We start from the raw sequence: 25,126 nt of genomic DNA, 5'->3' as shown, positions 1-25,126 counted from the left end.
GCTGCTCCTACCTCCACCTGCTGTACCGGGACGGCTGTGTTGTGCGCACCAGTGAGTGTACCAGACGCCTCATCACTAAAGTGCCCAACCGAGGTGAGTGTTTCTGCGATGGTGGAGGGTGTTGGTGACAGCAGTGGCGTTGTGTCGTGCTCTTCGTCCCACTCTGAGTCCATGGCACTTTGGGGTGGGGGTTTGTCTCCAGCCATCCACTCTGTGTCACTGTCCGATATTTCGTCTTCCTGGGTAGTGCTATCCCGGGTAGGGGTGTCCCGGGTAGGGGTGTCCTGGATATGGGGGAGGGGGGATATGGGGGAGGGGGGCTATGGGAGAGGGAAGATATGGGGGAGGGGAGATATGGGGGAGGGGGGGGATATGGGGAGGGGGGATATGGGAGAGGGGGGATATGGGGGAGAGGGGGGATATGGGGGAGGGGGGATATGGGGAGGGGGGGATGTGGGGAGGGGGGATATGGGGGATGGGGAATATTGATATCAGGCGGGGGTGGGGGGGGGGAGGCTCACCCTGCCTGCTCTGACGAGGTCGTTCACCTTCTCGTGGCACTGGGTGCCTGTCCGTGGTGTCAGGGCCGCAGCGCTGACGGCCTCTGCCACCTCCCTCCACAGATGCCGGCTGTGGCGTGGGGCAACTCTGCGGCCGTGCCCGGGATACAGGGCCTCCCTCCTCTGCTCCACAGCGTCCAGGAGCGCCTCCAGATCCCGTGACTGGAACCTCGGGGCTGAGCGGCGGCCAGCCATCCAGTCGGGTGTTCCGGTCGGGTGAGGGGGGGAGCAGCGCGTCGTTATGAGCCGTCACGCCGTGCGGTGTGTATGACGCTGCACGGCGTGAACCACGTGAGCAAGCGCGGATCCCGTCACGTCGCTGCTAGCCCATTTCAGGCCGGAGACTTCGCGACGATTTTTGCGGCGTGACGCAAGTTGGATTTGCGCCGTTTTTTGCGCCGATCGGCGGACTTTGCGCCAAAACGGAGAATTTCGACCCTGAATTGTGAACCAGAGTATATACATGTAAAAACAACACAAAAACAACACAGAATGTTCATTTCTCGCAAGGTGATGTTGGGTAGCTGGTTTCCAGCTGGTGCAGGGACCCTGGGCCAAATGGCCTCTTTCTGTGAGGTAAACATCCAAGAAAAGTCACACCTTGTCTAAACACAATGTTTAAATACCTCACCCAATGTTGTAAACCACAGTTACCTTTCCGGTTTTATGTGATTCAGTAAACCAGCCGCCCTCTGGCGCTGCTTTATTGTGACTGACGCTCCCTATAAATACACCCAGTGCCCAGCTCAGGCTCCCAGTAGCCGATCCCTGACCATCTCTCAGGATGACTGTCCTTTTCCCAGAGAGTCTGGGGGGGATCCGGGCCGCTCTGTCCGACCAGACCTGGATCCTTCTCCTCACTTTCCTGCTCCTGCTGGCTTGGTAAGTGTCTGATTGATTTCTTTCTGCCTTTCCCGCCTCGAGCGATGGGAGAAAATAGTCCCAAAGCTGAACTCAGTTCAGTGTTTGTCTGAGGAAAGTTCCCAGCGTTTGTGTTTGTTTGTAACTGTTGGGGGCTCCTCAGTCTCTGCCCCCCCCCCCCCCCCCCCCGCCCCCTGCAATCCCCACAGAGCGGAGCTGGGAGCTGAGCCGGGGGCGGTGCTGGAGAATCGCTGCTGATTCCGGGACATTTCCCCCTCCTCCTGCCCCCTGACCGCGGATCCCAACAAAACCGGCATTGGGGCAAAGAGAATTTTAATGGGATTTTGTGGGAGGGACTCTTTCCACCGGCGCTGTCGCTGCATCGATCCCTGGGGGAGGGTTTAAAACAGTAGCCCCCCCTCCTCCAGGGGGTAACAATGTGAATCTCCACCGCCCCGAGAACCAGTTTCTTCACCTTTTATTCTTTTGGGTGGAAGCTGAACCGACTGCGATATTATTTTGGGGAGAGGAAAATATCAATGTCCATGGGATCTAAATCCAAGCAGGAATTGGAAACATTAGAAGATTCCCTTCAGAGAAAGGTGAAGCTTGGGCCAGTTGACTGGAATTCTGTTTTGTGGCTATTTTACATTGAGCTGCAGAGATTGAATAATGTGGAATTCTCAACACTGCTCTTGTGTAATAAGGTTACATTTCCCACTTCTGCACAAACAGGGGCGTTCACAATAACAATCTCTTCTGTTTTGCAGAGATTTGTAATACAAGACTATTGTTTGTAAAGGTGTTTGAATCTCTCTGGATAAGAATCCTTCTCCGTCCTTGGTCAAAAATGAAGTGACTTCCTCATCCACACTACTGGTATTAAATGGGCTGGTGTAATGTGTTAGACATGGCAGTGTGGTGATATCTGGAGCATAGCAGGGAATGCTCTCCATAGGCTGAATGGCCTTTACCCCACTCCATGGTTTCTTTATGTTCATGTGAAACTTCCGTAAAATCATGCCCTCGGTATAGTATATACAATATAGAAAATCTCAGCTTTGTGGGGGTCAGGCGTGGGGTGAGAAGGTCTTGGTTTAGATGATGTTTAGTACAAGGTGTCATCTTTACAAAGGTGTTGAAGTTTGTGATGGGAACAGCTGCCTGTGGTGTTGTTGAAGGAGCTGACTAAAGAGGATGCATGTCATTTTGATGGATAATGCCTGGCATAATCTCTGGGCAGCATAGTAGTACAGTGGTTAGCACTCCAGTGGTTCACAGCGCTCCAGTTCTATTCCCGCTTGGGTCACTGCGGAGTCTGCACGTTCTCCCCTTGCCTGCGTGGGTTTCCTCCGGGTGCTCTGGTTTCCTCCCACAAGTCCCGAAAGACGTGCTGTTAGGTAATTTGGACATTCTGAATTCTCTCTCTGTACCCGAAAAGGCAGCTGAATGTGGCAACTAGGGGCTTTTCACAGTAACTTCATTGCAGTGTTAATTAATGTAAGCCTACATGTGACACTAATAAAGATTATTATTATTACAGTAACCAGCTACTGGGAGTAAAAGTGGTTGGAGTCGTGTTTAAGTGCTACTTCTTACTGATCAGATAGTTCAAAGAAGCCTGTTGCAATAAGATTGGGGAGACTTTGAGACCCTATGTTAAGACTTTACCACCAACATTTTCTTCCCGGTGAGTGGCTCCTTCCCTGGTAACCTCCCTCTCTGTCTCGGGACTCCCTCATTATGGCGGCCAAACTGGCCCTGCGGTTGTTGCTTTTGCACCGCGCAGGTGCAGGCATTAATGCCTGGATGGCTGAGCCCCTTTAACTGGGGGGAGATAGTGCATGTGCAGCCTGCCGCCCTGCCACACTCTACATGTCCAGAACTCTTGAGCCTGCGAGGAAATGGCTGTGCTCAGCCTCCGCCTGAACCAAGGTAAATTGCCATCTTTTAACAACTGGGGTGGAGGATCGGGAGGAGGAAAAGCACTTTGCTACTGCAAAGGTTCTTAATGGTTTTGAAAAATACATCAAGTTTTTATCCTCATATACCTCAAACAAGTATCTTATTGCATGCTCTACAGGTGATCTTCATGTACTTTACACCATCATAAAGGCTTTATCCAAAAACAAGTACATACATGTGACAAATGAGATTGGCAGGGTTGAGAGATTAGAGTCAGGATTAATCTTGTTTCTTTCACAACCATTATTTAACTCTGAAAAGAATGTGTCAGCTCAGTCCACAGTCAAATTAATATCCTTTTTTATTAGCTCTGGTCAGAATTCATTTTAGGTTCATTTTCTAAACTGAAAAAGATGCCAGGTTTCCAATTTGACACATTGGACAGGATTCTCTGATCCTGAGGCTAAGTGTTGACGCCGTCGGAAAAGCCGTCGCGTTTCTCGATGGCGTCAACACGGCCTCAGGATCAGCAATTCTGGCCCCTACAGGGAGCCAGCACGGCACTGGAGCAGATCCCAGCATCAACTGGGCGCCGCAGGACCCGCGCATGCGCAGTGTCACTGGCGCTAACGCGCACATGCGCAGTGGCTCCCTTCAACGCGCCGGCTCCGACGCAACATGGTGCAGGGCTACAGGGCCGGTGCCATGTAGGCGCGGGCCAGACCACATCGGAGGCCCCCCCCCCAGGGTCTGACCCTCCTCCCCCCACACAGGCCGCCTCCCGACCCTTCTACGCTGAGTCCCCACCGGCTGAGAGCAGGTGTGGACGGCGCCGGCGGGACTCTGCGTTTTTATGACGGCTGCTCGGCTATCCCGGGCTGAGAATCGGCAGGCCGGCCGCGTAGAGCGGCCCCCGAACAGCGTCGCGCCAACCACGCCGGCGGCAATGCCGCTGAATCTCCGCAGAGCAGAGAATCGCGTGCTGTCGTTGGGGCGGCGTGGCGCGATTCGCACCGGTGGCGGGGATTCGCCGGCCCGGCTCTGGGCTGAGAGAATCCCGCCCAATATGTTTGTAAAATCTGCAGGCAGCGCAGCGGTAGGAACCGATGGTCTTTGCCGGTGGCTGAATTTCCATGACGGTCTGCATCTGCTTGCCATCTCAGTGTCTTGGGGCTCTCCAGTCGATGGGGCATTGGCGGAAGCTGGGGAGGCAGAATATGCCGAACTGAGTATCCGGGAGCGGTCCAGCAGGTCAGGGACGCGGCTGCGGGGGTGGTCCACATGACCATTGGGTTCGTAGCCTTGTGTTCAGCCAAGTGCGGAGGTGGCGCCCCATTAGCAACTCAGTTGGTGCGACCCCCCCCCCCCCCCGGTCCTGGCATGTGACGTTGGTCCATAAGCAGAAAAGAAACTGGTCCAACTGTGTCTCCGAAGATCCCGAGGTCTGCTTCCTCATTTCCTGTTTGAATGTTTGGACCACCCACTCGGCTAACCCTTTCGAGGGTGATGCACACGTGGTAAATCCGAACTCAGCACTGGTGAAAGCCGTCCCGTTATCTAAAACTAGCACCTCGGCTGTGCCATGAGTGCTGAATGCCTGGCCCGGCCGTTTGACCATGGCTGTCGCAGTAGGTGTTTGTATCTGGTCTACCTCCATCCACTTGGAGTGGGTGTGTCGACTATGAAGCTCCGGGACTTTGGTCGTATAGGCTTCGGTCATCTGGCACAGCCCAATGTTGGGTCCGACATAAGATAATGTGCTTGACGGGACAGCTGCGGGTTCGTCCGCAGGGTGTGGGGGTTGGAGGGTTGGGTCTGTCTGCCACCTCTATCTTGGCGACTGTTGCTAGCCCATATCCGTGATCTGAGTCTTCTCGGTTGGGGGAGACTGCTTAACAGGCCTCTATGGCGGCAGTCTGCATCCCTGTGGTAATGACCCCAAGGTCAGGGTTCCATCTCTTAAGGCCTTGGAAAGTCTGCATGATGCTCATTCGTGCGACCTAAGTTCAGGACTACCGTGCCTTGGAGCTCCTGGACTCCCTGTTCGGTGCTTTCGTGGGAGATGGCTTTCTCAACCGCCCACTGCAAATGTAAGTGAGTTTCCGCTAGGAGCCTCCATTGCAATGTCTCGGATCTCACAAACCAAATTGTCTCTCAGGGTTTCGTTCAACATCATTCCGAACTCAGTGAGTTTTCGTAGGCGGGCCAGGAAATCTGTAATGGATTCTCCCTGATTCAATGGCCGTGTGAAACCGAAAGCGACGGACATTATTGGTGGTTTGGGTTAAAACGTTTCCCAACTAAGGCAGCGAAAGACTGCTTATCTGGTGCATCAGGGTAGGTCAATAGACACCGTAGGTGGTGCTTCCACAAGTCGTGAGCAGGATTACCGTTTACCTTTCATCGCCGATTATAGTGTTTGTTCTAAGATGTATTGCATCCGCTCAATGTACTGACCCCAATCATCAGTACCTGCATCAAATTGCTCCAATCTTCCAATGTAACGCCTCTCTGATGGTTGAAGAGCAGCCTCCTAATGGCCTATGAAAAGTGGTCCAAGTTCGCAGCACTTGGCGCCGGTGGCAGCTTCACTAGATCCTCGTTGCCAGTGTAGAATCCGCAGAAAGTGATCGCATGGAACAAAGGATAGAATGCAAATATAAAGATTTACTGATATGTATATTAACTACTCGACTCCTCAAAGAGTCACCCGTCTCGACCTACACTCGGGCCTGGGAATCAGTTCTGATGCCGAAATCGTGGCAGGTGCTGGTTTCATGCCAAATCTCAATTTTCCATCGCCTGGACAGCGGCGCCAATGCTAACAGACGTACAGTTAACTCAGTTTGCGTATCATTAGCGGGCCTGACTCGGTATTCTCCGGGGCCTCCGCGATTCTCCACTGGGGAAATTCCCAACGGCGAAGTTCACTTTGCTTTTAAACATCGTGAAACTGACACCGTGCCTGATGAGGGAGAGAGAAGAGTAGGACAAGGCGAGTAGTGACCATGGGCTGCCGATCCTGACACTGGCTGGGGTGGTGGTGGTGGTGCTTGGAAGGGCAGCACAAGCTGATGGCAGCAGGGACAGGCACCAGGGCCAGAAACCCCCACGGTTCTGGCCACCGACGGGGCCATGAGGGCAGGGGGGTAAAACAAGTGGGGGCAGAGTGTGCAGGGCCACCATGTAGCCAGTTGGGCCTGGTTGGGCACACGGGTATGCACAACCTGCAGACAATGGATATTGGAATTCAACCAGCAATTGTGGCCTTCCTCCTAGTCGCTGGAGCTGCTCGAGGAGGAGGAAGAAGCTGCAGCAGTGGAACAGGAGGCAACCGCTCAGGGTGGAGAGCTTGCGAACTCGGTGCACAGGTGCATGCGCGCCGTTACGGAGGCCCTTATGCCCAGTCGGCACAATACATCCACTTCAATGTGGACCCAGCCCACCAATAAGCCTGGGCAGCGGGGTTCACCACCATTGCCGAGAATCCCCGGATCCAAGGGATGATCGAAGGGATGCATATCGCCCGACGAGCACCTGCAGATGACAGGCCTATCTTCACAAACTGAAAGGATTCCACTCGATGAACGTGCAGCTGATATGTGACCATCAGATGCGCACCATGCACGTCTGCGCCCATACCCGGACAGTGTGCACTTGTGGGGAGCCCAGCCCACCCCCAACGTCCGCCCATTTCCCCCATCTCTCTCTGGCCACCCCAGACCCAGCTCACATCTCACACCCATCTGACAGGGGGAGTGACCGAGTTGCTGTGGTGTTGCGGTACCTCTCGTGCGGTGGTCACCGGCGTGGGCCCCATCACCTCCTCTACCCTGGGGGTACCCGATGGCCCCTGGGCTACTCGCCAGGCAATGGGTATGTATGCAGAGCTATCCCCAGAGGCTCCCCCGACACCTGGCACTGCCAGTCCTGGAGGTCTGCTCACGTCTCGACCAGGATCTGCATGCTCTGGGACTGTGCCACGTCAGCCAGTGACTGCGCAATGTCCCTCTGGGACTGGGCCATCTGCCTCTGCATCTGTGCCACGTCGACCAGTGCCTGAGCAATGACCCCGACGTCCTCAACCATGGCTCGCTGTGAGAGGGCAGCCTTGGCCAGTGCCTGCACAGAGTGCCCCAGACCTTGGACATGCTGATCCATAGCCAAAGTCCTCGCCCCGAAGGCCTCCACCGCAGACTCCACGTGCGGTATTAGCCTGGGTGGCACGCAAGGTCGGCACCTCCTCTTGACCCTGCAGGCGGTTGGACTCCTCCACCTGTGCCTGCAGGTGCTCGATGCCGACAACCCCTCATGTAGTCCCTGGCTCTGCGACTGCATTTTCATTACAGATCGGACCGCCCTTTCCTGAAGCCCAAAACCCGCCTGGACAGCAGCTAGTATATGAGGCCAGCCTGCCCTTCGACCGATTACCCCATCGAGAGTTCCTGGCCAGGATTTCAGAGGATGTGGGCGCTGGCGTAAACACCGGAGTGGTGTACGCTGGCGTCAATGGACCTCTGGCCCAGCAATTCACGGCTGTTCAGGGAGCTAACATGGCGCCATAGAGCGGGCCGGTGCGGGTCCATGCATGCGCGCGATGGCCGTCTCCGCGCCGGCCCCCGCGCAATATGGCGGAGCCCTCCAGGGATCCGGCGCGGAGGAACATAGCCCACGCCCCCGGATAGAGCGTGCCCGCCGATCGGCAGCCCCGATCGTGGGCCTGGCCACCGTGAAGGCCCCCGGAGTCTGATCCTCCCCCCCCCCCCCCCCCCACCCCCCGTCCCCCCCCGTCCCCACCAGGACGGCCCCCGCAGTCAGAACCTCGAGGTACTGCCGGGTGGGACCACATGTGAACCACGCTGGCATGACTCGGGGTGGGGGGGGGGGCACTTGGCCTGTCAAGCGCGGAGAATCGCCGCAGGGGCCGCTTTCAACTACCTCCGACCAGTGCCACCTCCACTGTGCGCGACTGGCGGGTCCGTGGAGCATCTTGGAAGTGCCGTCTCGCCGGATTTCCGCCGTGAATGGCTATTCTCTTACCCCGCACCGGGCGCGATTCCGGCACAGAGGGTCAGAGAATCATGCCCCTATCTCCACCTGAATCCAGCTTCCAATATATGTAAACAAAAGTAAAATTCAGAGCCACAGCCAGCTCCCAGCTCAAAAACAAAACTAAAAACCCAGAGCCACAGCCCAGCTCCACCCAACAATGACATCACTGAAGCCATTTGATAATACAAAACATTCCTTAAAGGGACACCCCCATGACATGCGTCCCTGGGAACCGCAACTCAGCAGGGTCTCACTTCCTCGCCCACAGCCGATCTTCACCCTCGCTCCTTTCCTCAGAGCCGCCGACCATGTCCAGGGCCCGCTGCTCTGCCACGTTGAGGGGCCGCAGCTCCGGTGGTTCCCCTCCAGTTTCCTCCCACTCGAGACGGTTATGGGCGGCCTTCTGCTGGGGAGGCGAGGAGGGGAAACAGAACGACAGTGTTAGACAGTCCAACGTATACGGCCCAAGGGGTGGGTGGCTGGTGGCCTCAGTGGCCAGTGCCCTCAGAATGGCGGGCAGTATGGGTGCCGGCATGTGTCGCAGAGTGGGGGTTCAGATGCCTTCCGGGTGTGGGCTGGGGGGGGGGTAGGATTATCCTCCAGCTTAGCATCTGTGAAACGTGGAGCCGGCATGTCTTGCTCTCGTCTTGTTGGCTGGGATGGTATGTGTTGGGAGTGCGATGTGTATATGCAGCTGCAGCTTGTCAGGCTCCTGAGTGTCAATTGTTAATCCAACATCGTTTCCCATTGGAATTGATTGTGTTACACGTGGCGCTGGTGCGAGCCCCTTGACAGTCACGGAATCAGTTTGGGTGCGGCGCCAGTTTTGCTGTCATGGAAGTCCATGAATCCTGCCCCGGCAACAACGCTTCGTCTCAGGGACTGGGAATTCCACCCGTTGTCCTCGATGTCAGCTGCTTCCCCGTTCGGCTCTTTTATTTTGACCCAATACTCAGTCTTCCGCGCATGTCACAAAATTCCAATCCTTTTGGTGTTTTTAAAGGACCTTTGTTAACTGTCCACTTGGATTCCTTATGGTATATCCTGTATCTCAACGCTGGCCGACACTTGGTTTTGTGTCAAGTCATCTTCAGGGACAGCTTTGAGGGCTTAATCTTTGCCAGTGAAAAGCTTCTCTGGGTAATTCTGCAGACCTTTTTTATGGCCTTGGTACTGTTCATTACTGAGGTGCATTAATTAGTGTTTTTATTGAGCGAGTTCTTGGCTCAACTGGATCACAAATAGGCTCCCTGCTTTTTTCTGACAGGAAGCAGAAGTTCAGAACTGTGACACTCTGCCCAGGTTGTCGGAAAACTAGACATGTGCCCAAATATAAAATCCACTTTTAATGAGTAATTCAGAAACAATTCCAACCACACTTCATCAGAGCACAATTTAAATTTACTCCATACAATGGGGAAGACAAATACTTCCCATCAAAACTCTGTATTCAATACATTTTTAGTCAGTGAACCTTTTGAATGAAGGTCTAAATCTCTGGTAACAATGAGCTCTGAGCTGAAGCAGTGGGCGCGTTTTAATGGGAAAAGAACAGAGTCCCGTTTTGCGTGCATTTAGTGGGGTGTTTCTCGAATGACACCGCTATTAAACAGGACTTCTTTTGCTGAGGCTGCACTTGCATTCATTTCCTTCACTGATGGGTGCCAGGGGGAGGTGGTGGCATAATGGCATTGTCACTTGACTAGTAATCCAGAGTAATGCCTGGGGGCCCAGGTTCGAATCCCGTCACTGGAGATGGTGAAATTTGAATTCAATAAATAATCTGGAATTAGAGAAGGAAATCTGCCTTGTCGCCACCTGCAAAGGCCAGTGGGAATTATGGCCAATCCAGGATTCAGACAGATACAGAGTGTATCTGAAACTCAGGTAACCAGACCTGGTCGAAACCCCCCGCTCATTTGCATTTCGATGGCCCATTAATCAAGCAACCGGTACAGCCACAGACTGAGCGGCGCCACTCCCTTTACTCAGAAAGCCTAACTGCCAAGATCAATAACCGCTAAGGCACCCGCCACTTTATTGGCCGAAATCGAAGACAGTGATCAAAGCCCTGTCGAACTATTGGGTCCAAGGTTAAGGACCGCCCCAAAGAGCGCAAAATCCCAGAGGAATAAAAGAGAGCACAGCCATGTGTTCTGTCTCTTTTGGACCCGGCCTGTGCCAACCCAACAGTAGCAGGAGCAGCCAGCCAAGTTCAAGACCAACGATCGCTTCCTGACGGATGAGCCCAGCAGAGACAGAGCTGCTTTCTTCGAACCAGACAAGTGAAATCCAGATAAAGGCCTTATCCATTTGCACAGGGCCGGTTGCCCTGAAGTTAAGTATAGGTTATTGTAGCTGATAGGTGTAGTTTAACTCTTAATAGATATTGTGTTTGCATGTTGACATAATTCTTGTGTATGTAAATAAACCATCTTTTGAACTAACTAACTGGTTGTGTGGTCATTTGATCGATATAAGGGAAGGCTTGTTGTTCACCGACATTATTAGTGGAGCAACAGCCTACATGTGACTCCAGACCTGTGGTTGACTCTTAACTGCTCCCTCAAGGGCAATTAGTGTTGGACAATAAATGCTGGCCCAGCCTGCGACGCCCACGTCCCATGAACGAATAAAAAAAAAAGGTTGACAGTGCCAGGGTGCCTCAGTAGCATTGGGAGTGCCCAGAGCCTGACCATCTGGGGTCTCTGATCTCCTGGGAGGTGTCCTCCAGGTTCCATTATGCTTGTGTGGACCTGTGCTAAATGGCGCCATGGCGAGGTGTCCTTTTGATACCACGTCTTGGAATACTCAGGCACAAACATATCTAAGTGAGCCTAACTGCACACTTAAATGTGCAGATCTGGATCCCGCCCATTAAGGGCAAGATCCAGATTGCAACATCTTGTTAGATCTCACAAGGTGTCCTGGTGTGACCTGATTATAGTTTCAAAATTATTCTGTTATGATTAGTGCTCTTACATTCTCCGTTTTGTTCTAACCTCATCAATTGCAACCCCCTGTCAACATTTCTTCCTTTCCAGCAAATTCTACAAATGTTTTGTTCGACCTCAAAGTAAGAAAATTAAGTTGAGTGCTTGAGAGACATATTCGTAAGCATGAAGTACTCTGGAGTTTTAAATGTCTCATCAGCTGAGAATTGTTTTGGACAGGGTTATTTGAAGGTTGCCATTACTCTTCTCTGGTTACTTGGAATGAATTATTTTATCTTTAGATTAAATAAGTCGATATAAATACATATCAATATTTGAAAGTGATTGGTCTGCTAAATACAACACAGATATTAAAATTTAAGAGTTATAAAGCTAATTACAGAACTTAATGCTAAACTTACAAAATCAAAGATGGTTACACCGAGACTTTGCTTAAGTATCACCAATTAGATTGCACTAATTTAATGCGCAAAGCTAATTGTTTTAATACTTGTTCTGAACACAAAGTTCTTTGAATTTAGAGGACAGAACTGATAATTGTGAGGGAAGTGGATACTTCTTATCAAGTCATGTGATGAGCTTGTGTTCCATAATTCAATACAAAATCTCATTGAGATGACATACATAGATTGTGTGTAAAGTAAACTAGAATTAATAATTTTATCAGTTTCTTTACCTTGAGGCTATGATTGCCTGGGCATTTGATGCCCCACATAATAACTGCTGCTGTGTGTCAGATATCTTGCATTGTGTTTCCTCCTGTAAGTATGGGTACAAGACTGATTTCACCAGGATCACTGTAACTCACAAACCATTTAATAATCCTGCTATCATTTGAAAAAGATGACATTTGATCAGTTGCTATGATTATTAATTTCAATCATTTATTGCTATGTGGATTAAATGCTATTTCAATTTGTGAGTCATGTATAATAAGGTTCCGGTTATCACAGGGTGAGGTCTCTTTCACCCCTTGTCATATTATTATTCTTGATCACTTTCTTTCTTTCTCTAGTCCTTGCGTGGGGTGATCTGGGCAACAAGAAAATCCACTTTTTTTTTAAGATTCCAATTTCCTCTTCACAGTTTGTGTTCAATTCTATTATACAATCTATTGTGTTCAATTCTATTATGTAATCTATTGTTTAATCTATTGTAAGTCTTTTTTTCATTTAGAAGTGCCCGATTCTTTTTTTTTCCAATCAAGGGCAATTTAGCATGGCCAATCCACTGACCCTGCACATCTTTGGGGTGTGGGGGCGAAACCTGCGCAGAAACGGGGAGAATGTGCAAACTCCACACGGACAATGACCCGGGGCCGGGATTGAACCTGGGACCTCGGCGCCGTGAGGCAGCAGTGCTAACCACTGCGCCGCCCCCAATCTAATGTAAGTTGCAATGCCACCGCTGAATAATTGGAGTGGACCTCTTCAGTGCAGGAAACGGGATAAAGTGTGGCCTCAGCAGAGAGCTCTCCGCCGAGACCCTGAATTGCACCAGAGTCCTGATAGATAATGTGTTGTTTCTCAGCGCTGCAAGCACCAGAAAACACCCGGCTAAACGCGCTTGTCACAGGACTCTGTTCCAATTTGGTTAGATTGCGCCTCTTGTTTTTTTTAAGCAGTGAGTTGCTATGGTTTGGAATGCGCTCCCTGAAAGGATGGTGGAAACACTAAGCAGTGACTAAAACAATCTGCAATCCTGTCCTGCGTCACTAAATTATGAATCTTATTTCAACATGTTCATTCTTGCTTACATTTCTGTTATACAGAAGACTGGTGTTTCAATTAAACAATTGAGGAGCTAATATACAGGAGAGTCAGTTCACACTAACCAATTTATGTTTGGCTCTCTATAAGATTGTAACCATTTCAATTCATTTTGCAGGTACAGTGTTTTACCCTTTGGGTTATTTAAACGGCTTGGAGTTCCAGGCCCAAGGCCACTGCCATTCATTGGAACGTTTCTGCATTACAGAAAGGTTAGTTTATTTTCCCTTTCTCCACCATGTCCATAACGTCAGTTAGAGCATTGTCAGATATTAAACCTTCCTGCCATAGCCCTGTTTCTTCTTTTTGCTGAGAGAGAGACGTTCCTGAAGCTCCTGCTTGTGTTTGGGTGAGAGAAGACCAGGGTTCAAAATACTCAAGAGGCAGCAGGTCAATTCACCCATGAAACGTCACAATCGCCCACGAAGAATTGAAACAAGGTTGCCCCAATTAATATTACCTTAAATTATGGCTTATCTATGTGAACATACAAACACGGAACAGGAGTAGGCCATTCAAACCTGCTGCACCATTTAATAAGATCATGGCTGATCTGATAGTAACCTCAAATCTGCACTCCACCTATCCCCTTGCCTACCTAGAATCTACCCACTTCTGCCTTAACAATATTCGAAGGGGATGGGGGTCCTGTGATGTGAGCGCGGGAGTGGTTGCATTTTCACGGGCTCTGGCTCTCGCCTCTTCACCCTGGTGCACATTTTCTTGAGTTGCATGGCTTGTGTTTGCGAGAAAAAGCCAAGATAAAATGCTAAAATCCTCGATTGGTGGGGCAGGACCCTTTGTGCAGTGATGCAGTTGCTGTTGAGCGGGCCCTCGCCTTGGCGATGTTGTACACATTCAATGCTGGCTGCCAACAAAAGATGTTGCCTTAGCTGAAAATCTCTGCTCTGTGGTGCAGGGGTACGGGCTCACTTCAGAGTTGTGGGGAACTTTTATACAGGTGCATGAGAGTATTTGAGAGTGTACTTTGCCTGGTAGGGGCCCCGCCTCCATATTGTCACAGTCCTGCTACATTGCTTGTCCATCCTGATAGGTTCAGGAGAAGGGGACCGGGCTGTATCCCTGGGCCCGGTCCTTGGTGAGAGGTGGTAAACGAGTTCCAGAGTGAGTTTGAAAATTGGCTGCCATGCTTCGGTAATCTTGATTTGGAGGCTGTGTGTGTCAGATTTGATGAGCCCAACGTACCGGTCTTCGAGGCCGGGGGTTGGTGTGGCCCACTGATCACTGGTCCCATATTGTTGCGTTCCTACTGCTTGGCGTGAGGGGAAAGAGGTGGCAGAACCGGTCAGCTGGGGCCTAAGTTGTGGACTGCCTGGGAGTTGGGGAGGTGGCATGGTCGAAGTGATGGTGTTGTGCTTCGATCATCCGAATCCTTCAGAGATCCTGAAGAGTGCGCATTGATCCTGCTTTATCCTTTACCTCGCTTTTTTCATGCGACTGGGAACTCATCCTGCAACATGTCTGTTATCCTGGATATTACTCCCTGCTGGTCATGTTTGGTTGCTGTCTTTTCTTCCTACGAAATATGGGTGTGATGACCTGTACCGTTGGTTATCCTGATTTAGCAAATTCATGCTGAGTCAAATATGAGAAATGGGATTTTTGCAGTTTCACATATTTGTTATTATGCCTTGTCTTATAGTCCTGGTGATTGCAAGAGGGGGGTGTTCTTAGTTATCATCCCCTGTCTTTAAGGAAAGATGAGTGGAGCCAGAGTGGGGAGAGGGGTAGAAGCTATTAACTATTCAGTTCCTTTGCCATTTCTTTATTCTATCACTACTTCTCCAGCCTCATTTTCTAGTGGTCCCATGTCTATTCTTGCCTTTCTTATGTTTTATAAATTGACAAAAACTCTTGCTATCTTCTTTTACATAACTAGCTAGCTTACACACATTTCATCTTCTCCCCCGCCCCCTGATTGCTTTTTTAGTTTTTCCTCTGTTCGCTTTTAAAAGTTTCCCAATCCTCTGGCTTCCCACCTTGTATGCTTTTTCTTCCCCATCTCGCCACCTTGTATGCTTTCCCTTTTGCTTTTATGCTGTCCTTGACTTCCCTTGTCAACCATGGATGCCTCATCCTCCCCTTAGCTTGTTTCCTCCTCCTTGGGATGAATTTCTGTTGTGCCTCCCCGAATAATCCCCAAAACTCCGGCATTGCTGTTCCACTGTCTTCCCTGCCTGGCCCCACTTCCAATCCACTCTGGCCAGCTCCACCCTCATGTATTTGTAGTTACCCTTATTTAATTGTAGTACCATTGCAGCTGATTCCAGCTTCTCCCTATCAAACTGTAGGTAAATTCTGTAATACTGTGGACACTGCCCCCTATGCGTTCCTTCACTTTAAGTTCCCTAATCAAGACTACCTCATTACACATCACCAAATCCAGAATTGCCTTTTCCCTAGTAGGCTCTGTCACAAGCTGCTCCAAAAAACCATCTTTGAGACATTCCACAAATTCCTTTTTTGGGATTCACTACCAACCTGATTTTCCCAGTCCATCTGCATTTTGAAGTCCCGCACGATTATTGTAATAATGCCTTATTTACATGCCGTTTCTATCTTCTGATTTATTTTCTGCCCCACATCCTGACTACCACTGGCGGGGCCTGTACTTAACTCCCATCAGGGTATTTTTTCCTTTGCGATTCCTCAACTCTACCCACACAGATTCTATGCCTTTTGATCCTATATCGCTTCTTGCCATCAATTTAATTTAATTTCTTTCTACCAATGCAACCCTGCCCCTGCTGCCCATCAGCTTCTCCTTTCGTTGGACACATATCTTTGGATATTTAGATCCCAGCCCTGATCCCCTTGCAGCCACATCTCTGTGAAGCCCAGAACATCATACTGGCCAACAAGCTCATTTACCTTCCATGAACTGCTTCCAACGCATTTACATCCTTTGAAATAAAGTGACCAATCCTATACACCCTATTCCAAATGTGCTCGCAACTATGGCATAACTTCACCATTTGCGCCAGCCATCGATTCTAACACTCCACTCCTCTCGGGCGGAAGTTATGCGGGGACAAATTCATGCAAGTATTTGCTACTGGGGCCTGGGTGCCATGTCTATTGAGGGGGCTTAAAAAATCCTCAAACTATCCAAACTTGCTGCGGGGTGGCTGCCTGGGCTGGGGTGAGTAGTAGGAACAACTTGGTGCCAGGCCTGTTGTCACGGTGTCCCTCTCAGGATCAGGGTGTCCTGGCTCAGACCGCCATTGCTGCAGTATGTGATTTAAACACACCCCTCCGGTACTACTTGCAGGCTGGTGGCTGACTGTCGACTGCTCAGTGTCCTGTGAATGTTCACAGAACCCCTCCATGCTACCAATCTTGAAGCCCTCATACCCCAGCAGTATCATCTGGAAGCTCTCATACCCCAGCAGTATCATCTGGAAGCCCTCGTACCCCAGCAGTATTATCTGGAAGCCCTCATACCCCAGCAGTATCATCTTGAAGCCCTCGTACCCCAGCAGTACCATCTGGAAGTTCTCGTACCCCAGCAGTATCATCAAGGGGATGGGCGTGGCCAAGCTCAACCAGGGTTCTGCACTACTCCGGAGCACAGCCCCACTATAGAGGAAGCAGGGGATTAGCAGAGCTCACCCAAACCACAGGACACCTGCACCGTGGCATTTGAACCTTTCCCTGGCAAACCCTCTCAGAGCAGAGGCCTCACCAGTGACACTCGCCCCTCGGGATCAGGAGCTGTTTCTTCCTGGTGAGGCTGACAGCACTGACTGCCTCTGCTGCCGCGTGCCAGGCATTGTTCAGGAGGGTGGGCGTGAGCCTGCGGGCCACCCTGGGGAAGAGGTTGTCTCTCCTCATTGACATTGAGCAGTGGGTCCTCTTCAGACTCTGAAAATCGGGGATCAGGTTTTCTCTGAGCCATCGCTGAGGCTGGAATGAATGTGTGGTGAGTGGAGCGCTTAGAAGCAGCTCCAGCCGGTCAGGCTCTTCAGCACAAATTCCGGTCCCAGCAGTTCCACCGCCTGCAAGGATGGGAATTGTTTCCAATGCACACGGGCAGACTGCTGGTCCATTTGTATGTCCTGAATCTCAGAATGAATAACACCCCGAACGGGAATGCAAATCGCATGCTATTCAGTTCCAGTGGGAACACTTAGGGCTGGATTCACTGATTTTGAGGCTAAGAGCTGTGCCGGCGTGGGAATCGGGAATTCTAATTACCTGAACTAGTTAATGGGGTGAGACTGCTCTCCCTCTCTCCATGGCTTCCTCTCAGCTTCTGGCTGGGAGGGCAGGACTCTGAAGGATGATTGTGTGCAAAGGGGCTGGAGAGGGTTGCTCGGGTGGAAGTGGGAGCAGTTTAATGTTCCCTCCATTCTCTTTCTTTAAAATGTATTTTATTCCAAACTTATATAAATTTTTACAAAACATAAACAATTCGGGGAGCAAACTCCCCAACACACAACTATACAGTTTGTACAAATCCCCCCTGCCACCCCCTGCCCCCGACGATGAACAGCTCTTCAAACACGGCCACAAACATCCCCCACCTTGCCTCGAAATCCTGTGCTGAACCCCTTAATTCGTACTTGACCTTTTCCAGCCGAAGAAAGTCATATATGTATCCCAGCCAGGCCGCCATCCCCAGCGACATTGCTGACCGCCCTTCCAGTAGAATTCTTCAGCGGGCAGTCAGAGAGGCGAAGGCCACAACGTCTGCCTTCCTCCCCTCCGTCAGCTCCGGCTTCTCCGATATCCCGAATATCGCCATCAAAGGGTCTGGCTCAACCTCCTTCCCCCCCACTATCCTTGTTAGCGCCGTGAACACTCCCGCTCAGAATCCCTCCAACTTTTCACAGCCCCAAAACATATGAACATGATTCGCTGGTCCCCGCCCACACTTCCCACGCTCATCTGCCACTCCCTAGAAGAACACACTCATTCCTGCCCGAGTCACATGAACCCTGTGTACGACCTTGAACTGTATCAGGCTCATCCTTGCGCACGAGGAGGTCGCATTTACCCTTCATAGCACCTCACTCCACACTCCCCAGTTTATCTCCCCTCCCAGCTCCTTCTCCAATTTCTCCTTAATCTTCATCATCTGCTCACCTCCCTGTTCTCCCAGCCACCTGTACATGTCTCTGATCCTGCCCTCCCCTTCCACATCTGGGAGCAGCAGTCGCTCCAACAGGGTGTACCTCGGCAACCTGGGAGACTCTTTCCAAACCTTCAGAGCAAAGTCCCTTAGCTGCAGGTACCTAAACTCACTTCCTCTTGAGAGCTCGTCCCGCTCCTTCAGTTTCTCTATACTGACAAACCCTTCTTCAAGGTACAGATCCCTCACCTTAACCAGCCTCACTTCCCTCCACTTCCTATACATACCATCTACCCCCGCACCGGCTCAAAACCGTGGTTTTCACTCAGCAGCACCAACACCGCCATCCCTTCTATCCAGAAATGTCTCCTGAGCAGGTTCCAGACCTTTACTGTGGACCGCACTACCAGGCTCTAGGCGTATTTCCTTGGTGCCGTTGGCAATGCCGTAGTCACCATAGCCCTCACGCTGGATCCTCTACAGAATTCTTCCTCCATCCCCATTCTGCCGCCTCTCCTTCCCACCACCGCCTCCCCTTCTCCACGTTCGCCGCCCAGCAATTAATAGATTCATAGAATTTACAGTGTAGAAGGAGGCCATTCGGCCCATCTTGGAAAGAGCACCCTACCCAACTGCACATCTCACACCCTATCCCCATAACCCAGTAAACCCACCCAACACTAAGGGCAATTTTGGACACTAAGGGCAATTTAGCATGGCCAATCCACCTAACCTGCACATCTTTGGACTGTGGGAGGAAAGTCCCAATCTTTTAGTATTATGTGGAGACTCTTGTTGATGATTTTTGTTTTCTTCCTGGCCAGGGTATGTTTGGGTTCGATATGGAATGCTACAAGAAGTATGGAAAGATATGGGGGTGAGTGCATTTAATCAGCCAGTAATGAATATGAATGTGTGGATTTTTATCCATTTCAAGAATTTTACTCCTGTTCTGTAAAATGTAGTTTAAGATGTGCTGTACAGTGTGGAGTTTGCACATTCTACCCGTGCTAGCATGGGTTTTGCCCCCACAACCCAAAGATGTGCAGGGTAGGTGGACTGGCCACGTTAAATTGCCTCTTAATTGGAAAAAATGAATTGGGTACTCTAAATTTATTTTAAAAAAAGATGTGCTGTACAGATGGTAAACACAGTTGAAAGGCACAGATCATTCCAAGCAGTTTTGATACTGATGCAATTATTATGTTTCTAAGAATGCGATATTTACATTGGGTGACATTGTTGGTCTGAGATACCTTCACTTTTATCTTTGCACTCAAAAGGATGCAACATTTGTTTTGGGTTCTGCAGTTTTCGGCGAGGGGTATTCAACCGTAAGACATTGGGTTCTTTTGCAAGCGTTCAACCTTGAGGTACTGTTTCCGATGCTGCATTCACACTGAGCCTGAAATTCAATCCGTTTGGGCATAGACACTGGTCGAGTGCTTCTCCATTCAATTCACTGGAATAATGTGGCGAGGCTCCAATCTGCTGGGAATCAACCCATTCTCACTGTTGGATTCTGGCAGTGGTTCAGAGATTTGGCTGAATAATCTGCCCATGCTTTCTACAGCAATGGAGTGTGTCTGTGCAAACTTCCTAGTCTACACCAGGAATTCCATCCATTGCAAGAGTTTGGAGGAGGCCCCAAAATGTTCCAAAATTCTCTTAAAAAGATAATTAATGCTGGAGGTGATTTTTGTTGGACTGGGAACTTTAGTTAAGGAAGGGCTTCTGGTGGGAGTGGGATGGCTAATTCACTGTCAGGTATATTGAATCTTATGATGAAGGTTTTTTATGGAGGCTGCCTCCTTCCATTGATTTTTGACATGTTTTATGTTTGCATGCCACTTTGACTGAACTACTGCAGTGCTCTTCTGATCTCGATCTACAACATCCCACCTCCAACACCATCTTTTTTCCCTACCTGCTGTCTGGTTCTTGGCAACAGCTTTCTACTGCAGGTTTACCCACCTGTCAATCAGGCTTGCTGGTGAGGTGGAAAATACATTCAGTAATTAATTTTTAGTGGCTGGTGCGGCTATATTAATACCATCTCCCTGAAACCTCGCACTGAATCTGCAGCTCTGGCCATTATCAGCCTTGCAATCTGTTCCAGCAGGAGTGGCCAATTGGAGTTTGCCCATTGTAAATTCAACAATGCACTTTTAAAAAAAAATATTTTTATGAGGGTATTTGCAAGTTTTTTAAATAATAACAATAACAGTGACATAAACATGGTCCAATAAACATTTCCACCCCATCACAATCTTCACACACCCCAACCATAAAACAACAGTCCGGCCCACTCTTTTCCGCCCCCCCCCCCTTGAAATTCTGCTTCTGCTGACATTTTAATTTTCCCCAAGACAGTCGACGAACGGCTGAACCCAATCATTGACCCTCTTAAGGCGAACTTAATTTTCTCGAGACAAACCCAGCCATGTCACTAACCCAGGTCTCTACGTTCGGAGGCTTCGAGTCCCTCCACATTAATAAGCTACCAGGGAGGCAAAGGCCAAGACATCGGTCTCTTTCGCCCCCTGAACTCCCGGCTCTTCCGACACCCTAAAGATCGCTACCTCCGGACTCGGCACCACCTGTGTTTTGAGTACCGTGAACATTGCCTTAGCGAAACCCTGCCAAAACCCTCTAAGCTTCGGGCATGCCCAAAACATGTGGACATGATTTGATGGGCTTCCCGCGCATGTCGCACACCTGTCCTCTATCCAAAAAAATTTGCTCATCCGGGCCACTGTTGTGTGTGCCTGGTGGCTACCTTGATCAGGCTAAGCCTGGCACATGATGAGGATGTATTAACCCTGCTTAGGGCATCTGCCCACAGACCTGCCTCTATCTCTCCTCCTAGCTCGTCTTCCCACTTGCCCTTAAGCTCCTCCACTGGAGTTTCCTCCGATTCCAAAAGTTCCTTATGAGGAAAGGCTGAGGGACTTGAGGCTGTTTTCATTAGAGAGAAGAAGGTTAAGAGGTTACTTAATTGAGGCATACAAGGTGATCAGAGGATTGGATAGGGTGGACAGTGAGAGCCTTTTTCCTCAGATGGTGATGTCTAGCACGAGGGGACATAGCTTTAAATTGAGGGGAGATAGATATAGGACAGATGTCAGAGGTAGGTTCTTTACTCAGAGAGTAGTAAGAGCATGGAATGCCCTACCTGCAACAGTAGTGAACTCGCCAACACTAAGGACATTCAAATGGTCATTGGATAGACATATGGACGATAAGGGAATAGTGTAGATGGGCTTTAGAGTGGTTTCACAGGTCGGCCCAACATCGAGGGCCGAAGGGCCTGTACTGCGCTGTAATGTTCTATGTTCTATATCTGATACCTTCCCTTCTCCCACCCAGGTACTGGAGACCACTCTGTCCTGTATCCCCCGTGGCGGCAGCAGCGGGAATGCTGGAACCTGCCTTCTCAAGAAGTCTCGTACCTGCAGATACCTAAACCCATTCCCTGCCGGCAATTCAAATTTATCCTCCAAGGCTTTCAAGCTGGGGAAGCTCCCATCTATAAATAGATCCCCCATCCTCCTAATTCCTGCCCTTTGCCATCTCCGGAACCCACCATCCAGCCTACCCGGTACAAACCGATGATTATTATAAATCAGGGTCCAAACCGATGCTCCCTCCACTCTCTTATATCTCCTCCACTGCCCCCAGATGCTCAGAACCGCCACCACCACCGGACTTGTGGAGTATCGGGCCGGTGAGAACAGGAGAGGTGCCGTTATCAGTGCTCCAAAACTTGTGTCTTTACATGACGCCGCCTCCATCTGCACCCACACTGACCCCTCCCCCACTACCCACTTCCTAATCATGGCTATATTAGCCGCCCAGTAGCAATTGCAAAAAGCCCCCCCCCCCCCCCGGCTATGCTCCAGCAACACTTTCTTCACTCACGGGGTTTTACCCGCCTACTCAAAGCCCAAAATAACCTTATTTACCTGCTTGAAGAAGGCCTTTGGGATGAAGATGGGGAGGCACTGAAAGACAAACTAAAATCTGGGGAGGACCGTCATTTTCACAGTCTGTACCCTCCGCGCCAGTGATAGCGGGAGCATGTCCCATCTCTTAAAGTCCCCTTCCATTTGTTCTACCAACCGGGATAGGTTTAATTTGTGCAGTGCCTCCCATTCCTGGGCCACCTGGAGAAGGATCCGGAGCAATGCGGGTCATACAGGCCAATTTCTCCACTGAATGTGGACGCCAAACTGCTGGCTAATATACTGGCCACCTGGATTCCCAGATATCGAAAGCTCCTTCCTACCATTCTAAACGGCAGCTCTCCCAGACCCTTCTCCTGCCCTCTTGCCTGGATCGCGAACATGTCGCTTTTCCCCATGTCCAATTTATACCCTGAAAAATTACCAAATTCCCTGAGGATCTGCATAACTTGCCCCATCCCCTCCCAATGGGTCTGAAATATACAAGAGCAGGTCATCTGCGAGACCCGGTGCTCCCCCCCCCACCCCACCCGAACCAGCCCTATCAAGTTCCTAGAGGCTCTTAACGCCATGGCCAATGGCTCTATGGCCAGAGCAAAGAGTAGCAGGGACAGGGGGCACACTCGTCCCTCTGTGTAGTTTAAAATACTCCGACCTCAGCCGGTTCGTACGCACACTCATTACTGGTGCCTGATAGAGCAACCGCACCCAGTCAATGAAGCCCTCACTAAACCCAAACCTTCCCAGCGCCTCCCATAGGTAATCCCACTCCACCCGATCAAAAGCCTTCTCCGCATCCATCGCTACCACCACCTCCGTCTCCCCTCCTTCTGAGGGCATCATAATAACATTTAAAAGCCTTTGAACATTGGCCGTGAGTTGCCTGCCCTTTACAAATCCCGGCTGGTCTTCCCCTATCACCGCCGGGACACAATTCTCTATCCTTGTGGCCAGTAGCTTTTTTTTAAATGTTTTTATTCTCCATTTTCACATTTACCTTCAAAATTTACACCCCACCCACAAACAGTAAACGGTAACAAATACAAAATCAATCACCTTAACAATACCAATGATCCCATCCTCCCACCACCCCAAACAACGGCCCACCTGTCAATATATGCATCCAGTAAAACAAACCCTTCCACGGTGGCAACAAAAAAACAAAGGAGAAAATCCAACCTCTGAAAGAGTACCATACATGATACCCAAGAGTTCTGTCGCCTGGATCTGTTTTTCAGGTCTTCCATTTTTCCTCGCACATCCTTGTTAATATCCATCACCTTCCGCATCTCCTTCCAAAGTGGTTGCAGGAAGTCTAGATAAGTGGGGTTTGCCCAGGCCGTTCCCCTTTGTCAGACTCGACACTTTATCTACGGTACAGATTCACTTTCTAACACTTCGGCCTTTGTCTTTAGGTTTTATGATGGGCGTCAGCCGATTCTCGCCATCCTGGATCCTGACCTGATTAAAACCATCTTGATAAAAGAGTTTTACACTTTGTTCACCAACAGGCGGGTAAGTATTGACCTAAACTGAGGGTTATCACTTTTCTCGTGCCTGCAGTAAACTTTGTTCACTTTATCTGATTATTTAAGCATGCTTCTCTGGTGTTTCAGCTGGATTATAACTTGATCAGATGTTTTTTCTATCTGGGAGTTCTAACCTCATGGTGTGCAGAACAATTGTCAAGCTTATCAAACTAAAGCTGCATGTGTCGGGGTGGGAGGAGCCCTGTAAGATAATCAGAAATAGGAGTGGATCTAGGCCTCCACCATTGACTAGGATCATGCCTGATCTGATTGTATGGATTTTTATTCCTGCAGCACATATAGATTATTTCCACTAGAGCATCCACTACCATTGACTAGGATCATGCCTGATCTGATTGTGGCCATAACTCCACGTTCCTGCCTTTGATTCCCTTGTAGATCAAAAATCTGTCTTCTGGGCTGATGTTGTGAACTGGTCTCCTGTTCTCCGCTCTGGGTTCAATCAAATTCCCATTGGTTATCTGTCCAAGTTTGCTGGTGGAGGTTTTGGACACGCCCATGTTGTTGAGGTAGAATGGGCAGCACGGTAGCACAGTGGGTAGCACTGTTGCTTCATAGCTCCAGGGTCCCAGGTTCAATTCCCGGCTTGGGCCACTGTCTGTGTGGAGTCGGCATGGGTTTCCTCCGGGTGCTCCGGCTTCCTCCCCCAAGTCCCGAAAGACGTGCTGTTAGGTAATGTGGACATTCTGAATTCTCCCTCTGGGTACCCGAACAGGCGCCGGAATGTGCCGACTAGGGGCTTTTCACAGTAACTTCAATGCAGTGTTAATGTAAGCCTACTTGTGACAATAAAGATTATTGTTAATAGAAGGTGTACGTTGCTCAAGCTTTATCTGGTTTGTTGCCTGGAATTTGCACCCGGAGAGCAGAGGGTGTAATTCTAACAGGGTTTCCACACTCTGCACTGAAGAGAGATTTATTAACGGTAACCAAAAGGTACAATATCCTATATGAGTGAGGAACCCTGATCATTGATAATTTTATGGATCCTGGGTTAGACTGGTGTCTGGGTTAGATGGGTATAGAGGGTTATGGGCCAAGTGTGGGCAACTGGGACTAGCTTAATGGTAAAAACTGGACGGCATGGACTGGTTGGACCGAAGGGCCTGTTTCCATGCTGTAAACTTCTATGATTCTATGACTGTTCTTCAGGAGGGAAAACAGTGAAAAGCGTGTTTATAATTAACAACCCACAGTTGTTGGGAGTTGTGGGAACAGTCAGATTTGAAATGTGAAATAAATGATTTAATTAAAAGCAATGAAAAAATAGCACCAGTTGAGAAATAAGAAATCCTAAGATGTGAAGCAACTTGATGCCTATTGGAACACTACAGATTCTTGTTTTATTATTATGGAGATTGAAGGAATGTATGCAACTCATGATATAGAGCATATTAATGTATGATTTATATTCC

The 25,126-nt window shown here is 49.8% G+C and overlaps 1 protein-coding gene across 1 annotated transcript in view; it reads left to right on the top strand.

Annotated features, from left to right (window-relative positions):
- Window positions 1-1,268: 1,268 nt before the first annotated feature.
- Window positions 1,269-25,126, top strand: part of LOC140394109 (cytochrome P450 3A8-like) — a 111,563-nt gene continuing 87,705 nt past the window's right edge. The window contains exons 1-4 of the mRNA XM_072480958.1: window positions 1,269-1,442; window positions 13,220-13,313; window positions 19,021-19,073; window positions 23,577-23,676. Coding sequence (XP_072337059.1) covers window positions 1,345-1,442; window positions 13,220-13,313; window positions 19,021-19,073; window positions 23,577-23,676 — 345 coding nt within the window. The 5' untranslated portion in view covers window positions 1,269-1,344. The remainder of the gene's footprint in view (window positions 1,443-13,219; window positions 13,314-19,020; window positions 19,074-23,576; window positions 23,677-25,126) is intronic.

The sequence above is a fragment of the Scyliorhinus torazame genome, chromosome 17 (assembly GCF_047496885.1).
Source record: "Scyliorhinus torazame isolate Kashiwa2021f chromosome 17, sScyTor2.1, whole genome shotgun sequence".
Classification (NCBI taxonomy): Eukaryota; Metazoa; Chordata; class Chondrichthyes; order Carcharhiniformes; family Scyliorhinidae; genus Scyliorhinus; species Scyliorhinus torazame.
The sequence above is the reverse complement of the archived record's forward strand: the minus strand, read 5'-3'. Positions and strand labels throughout refer to the sequence as shown.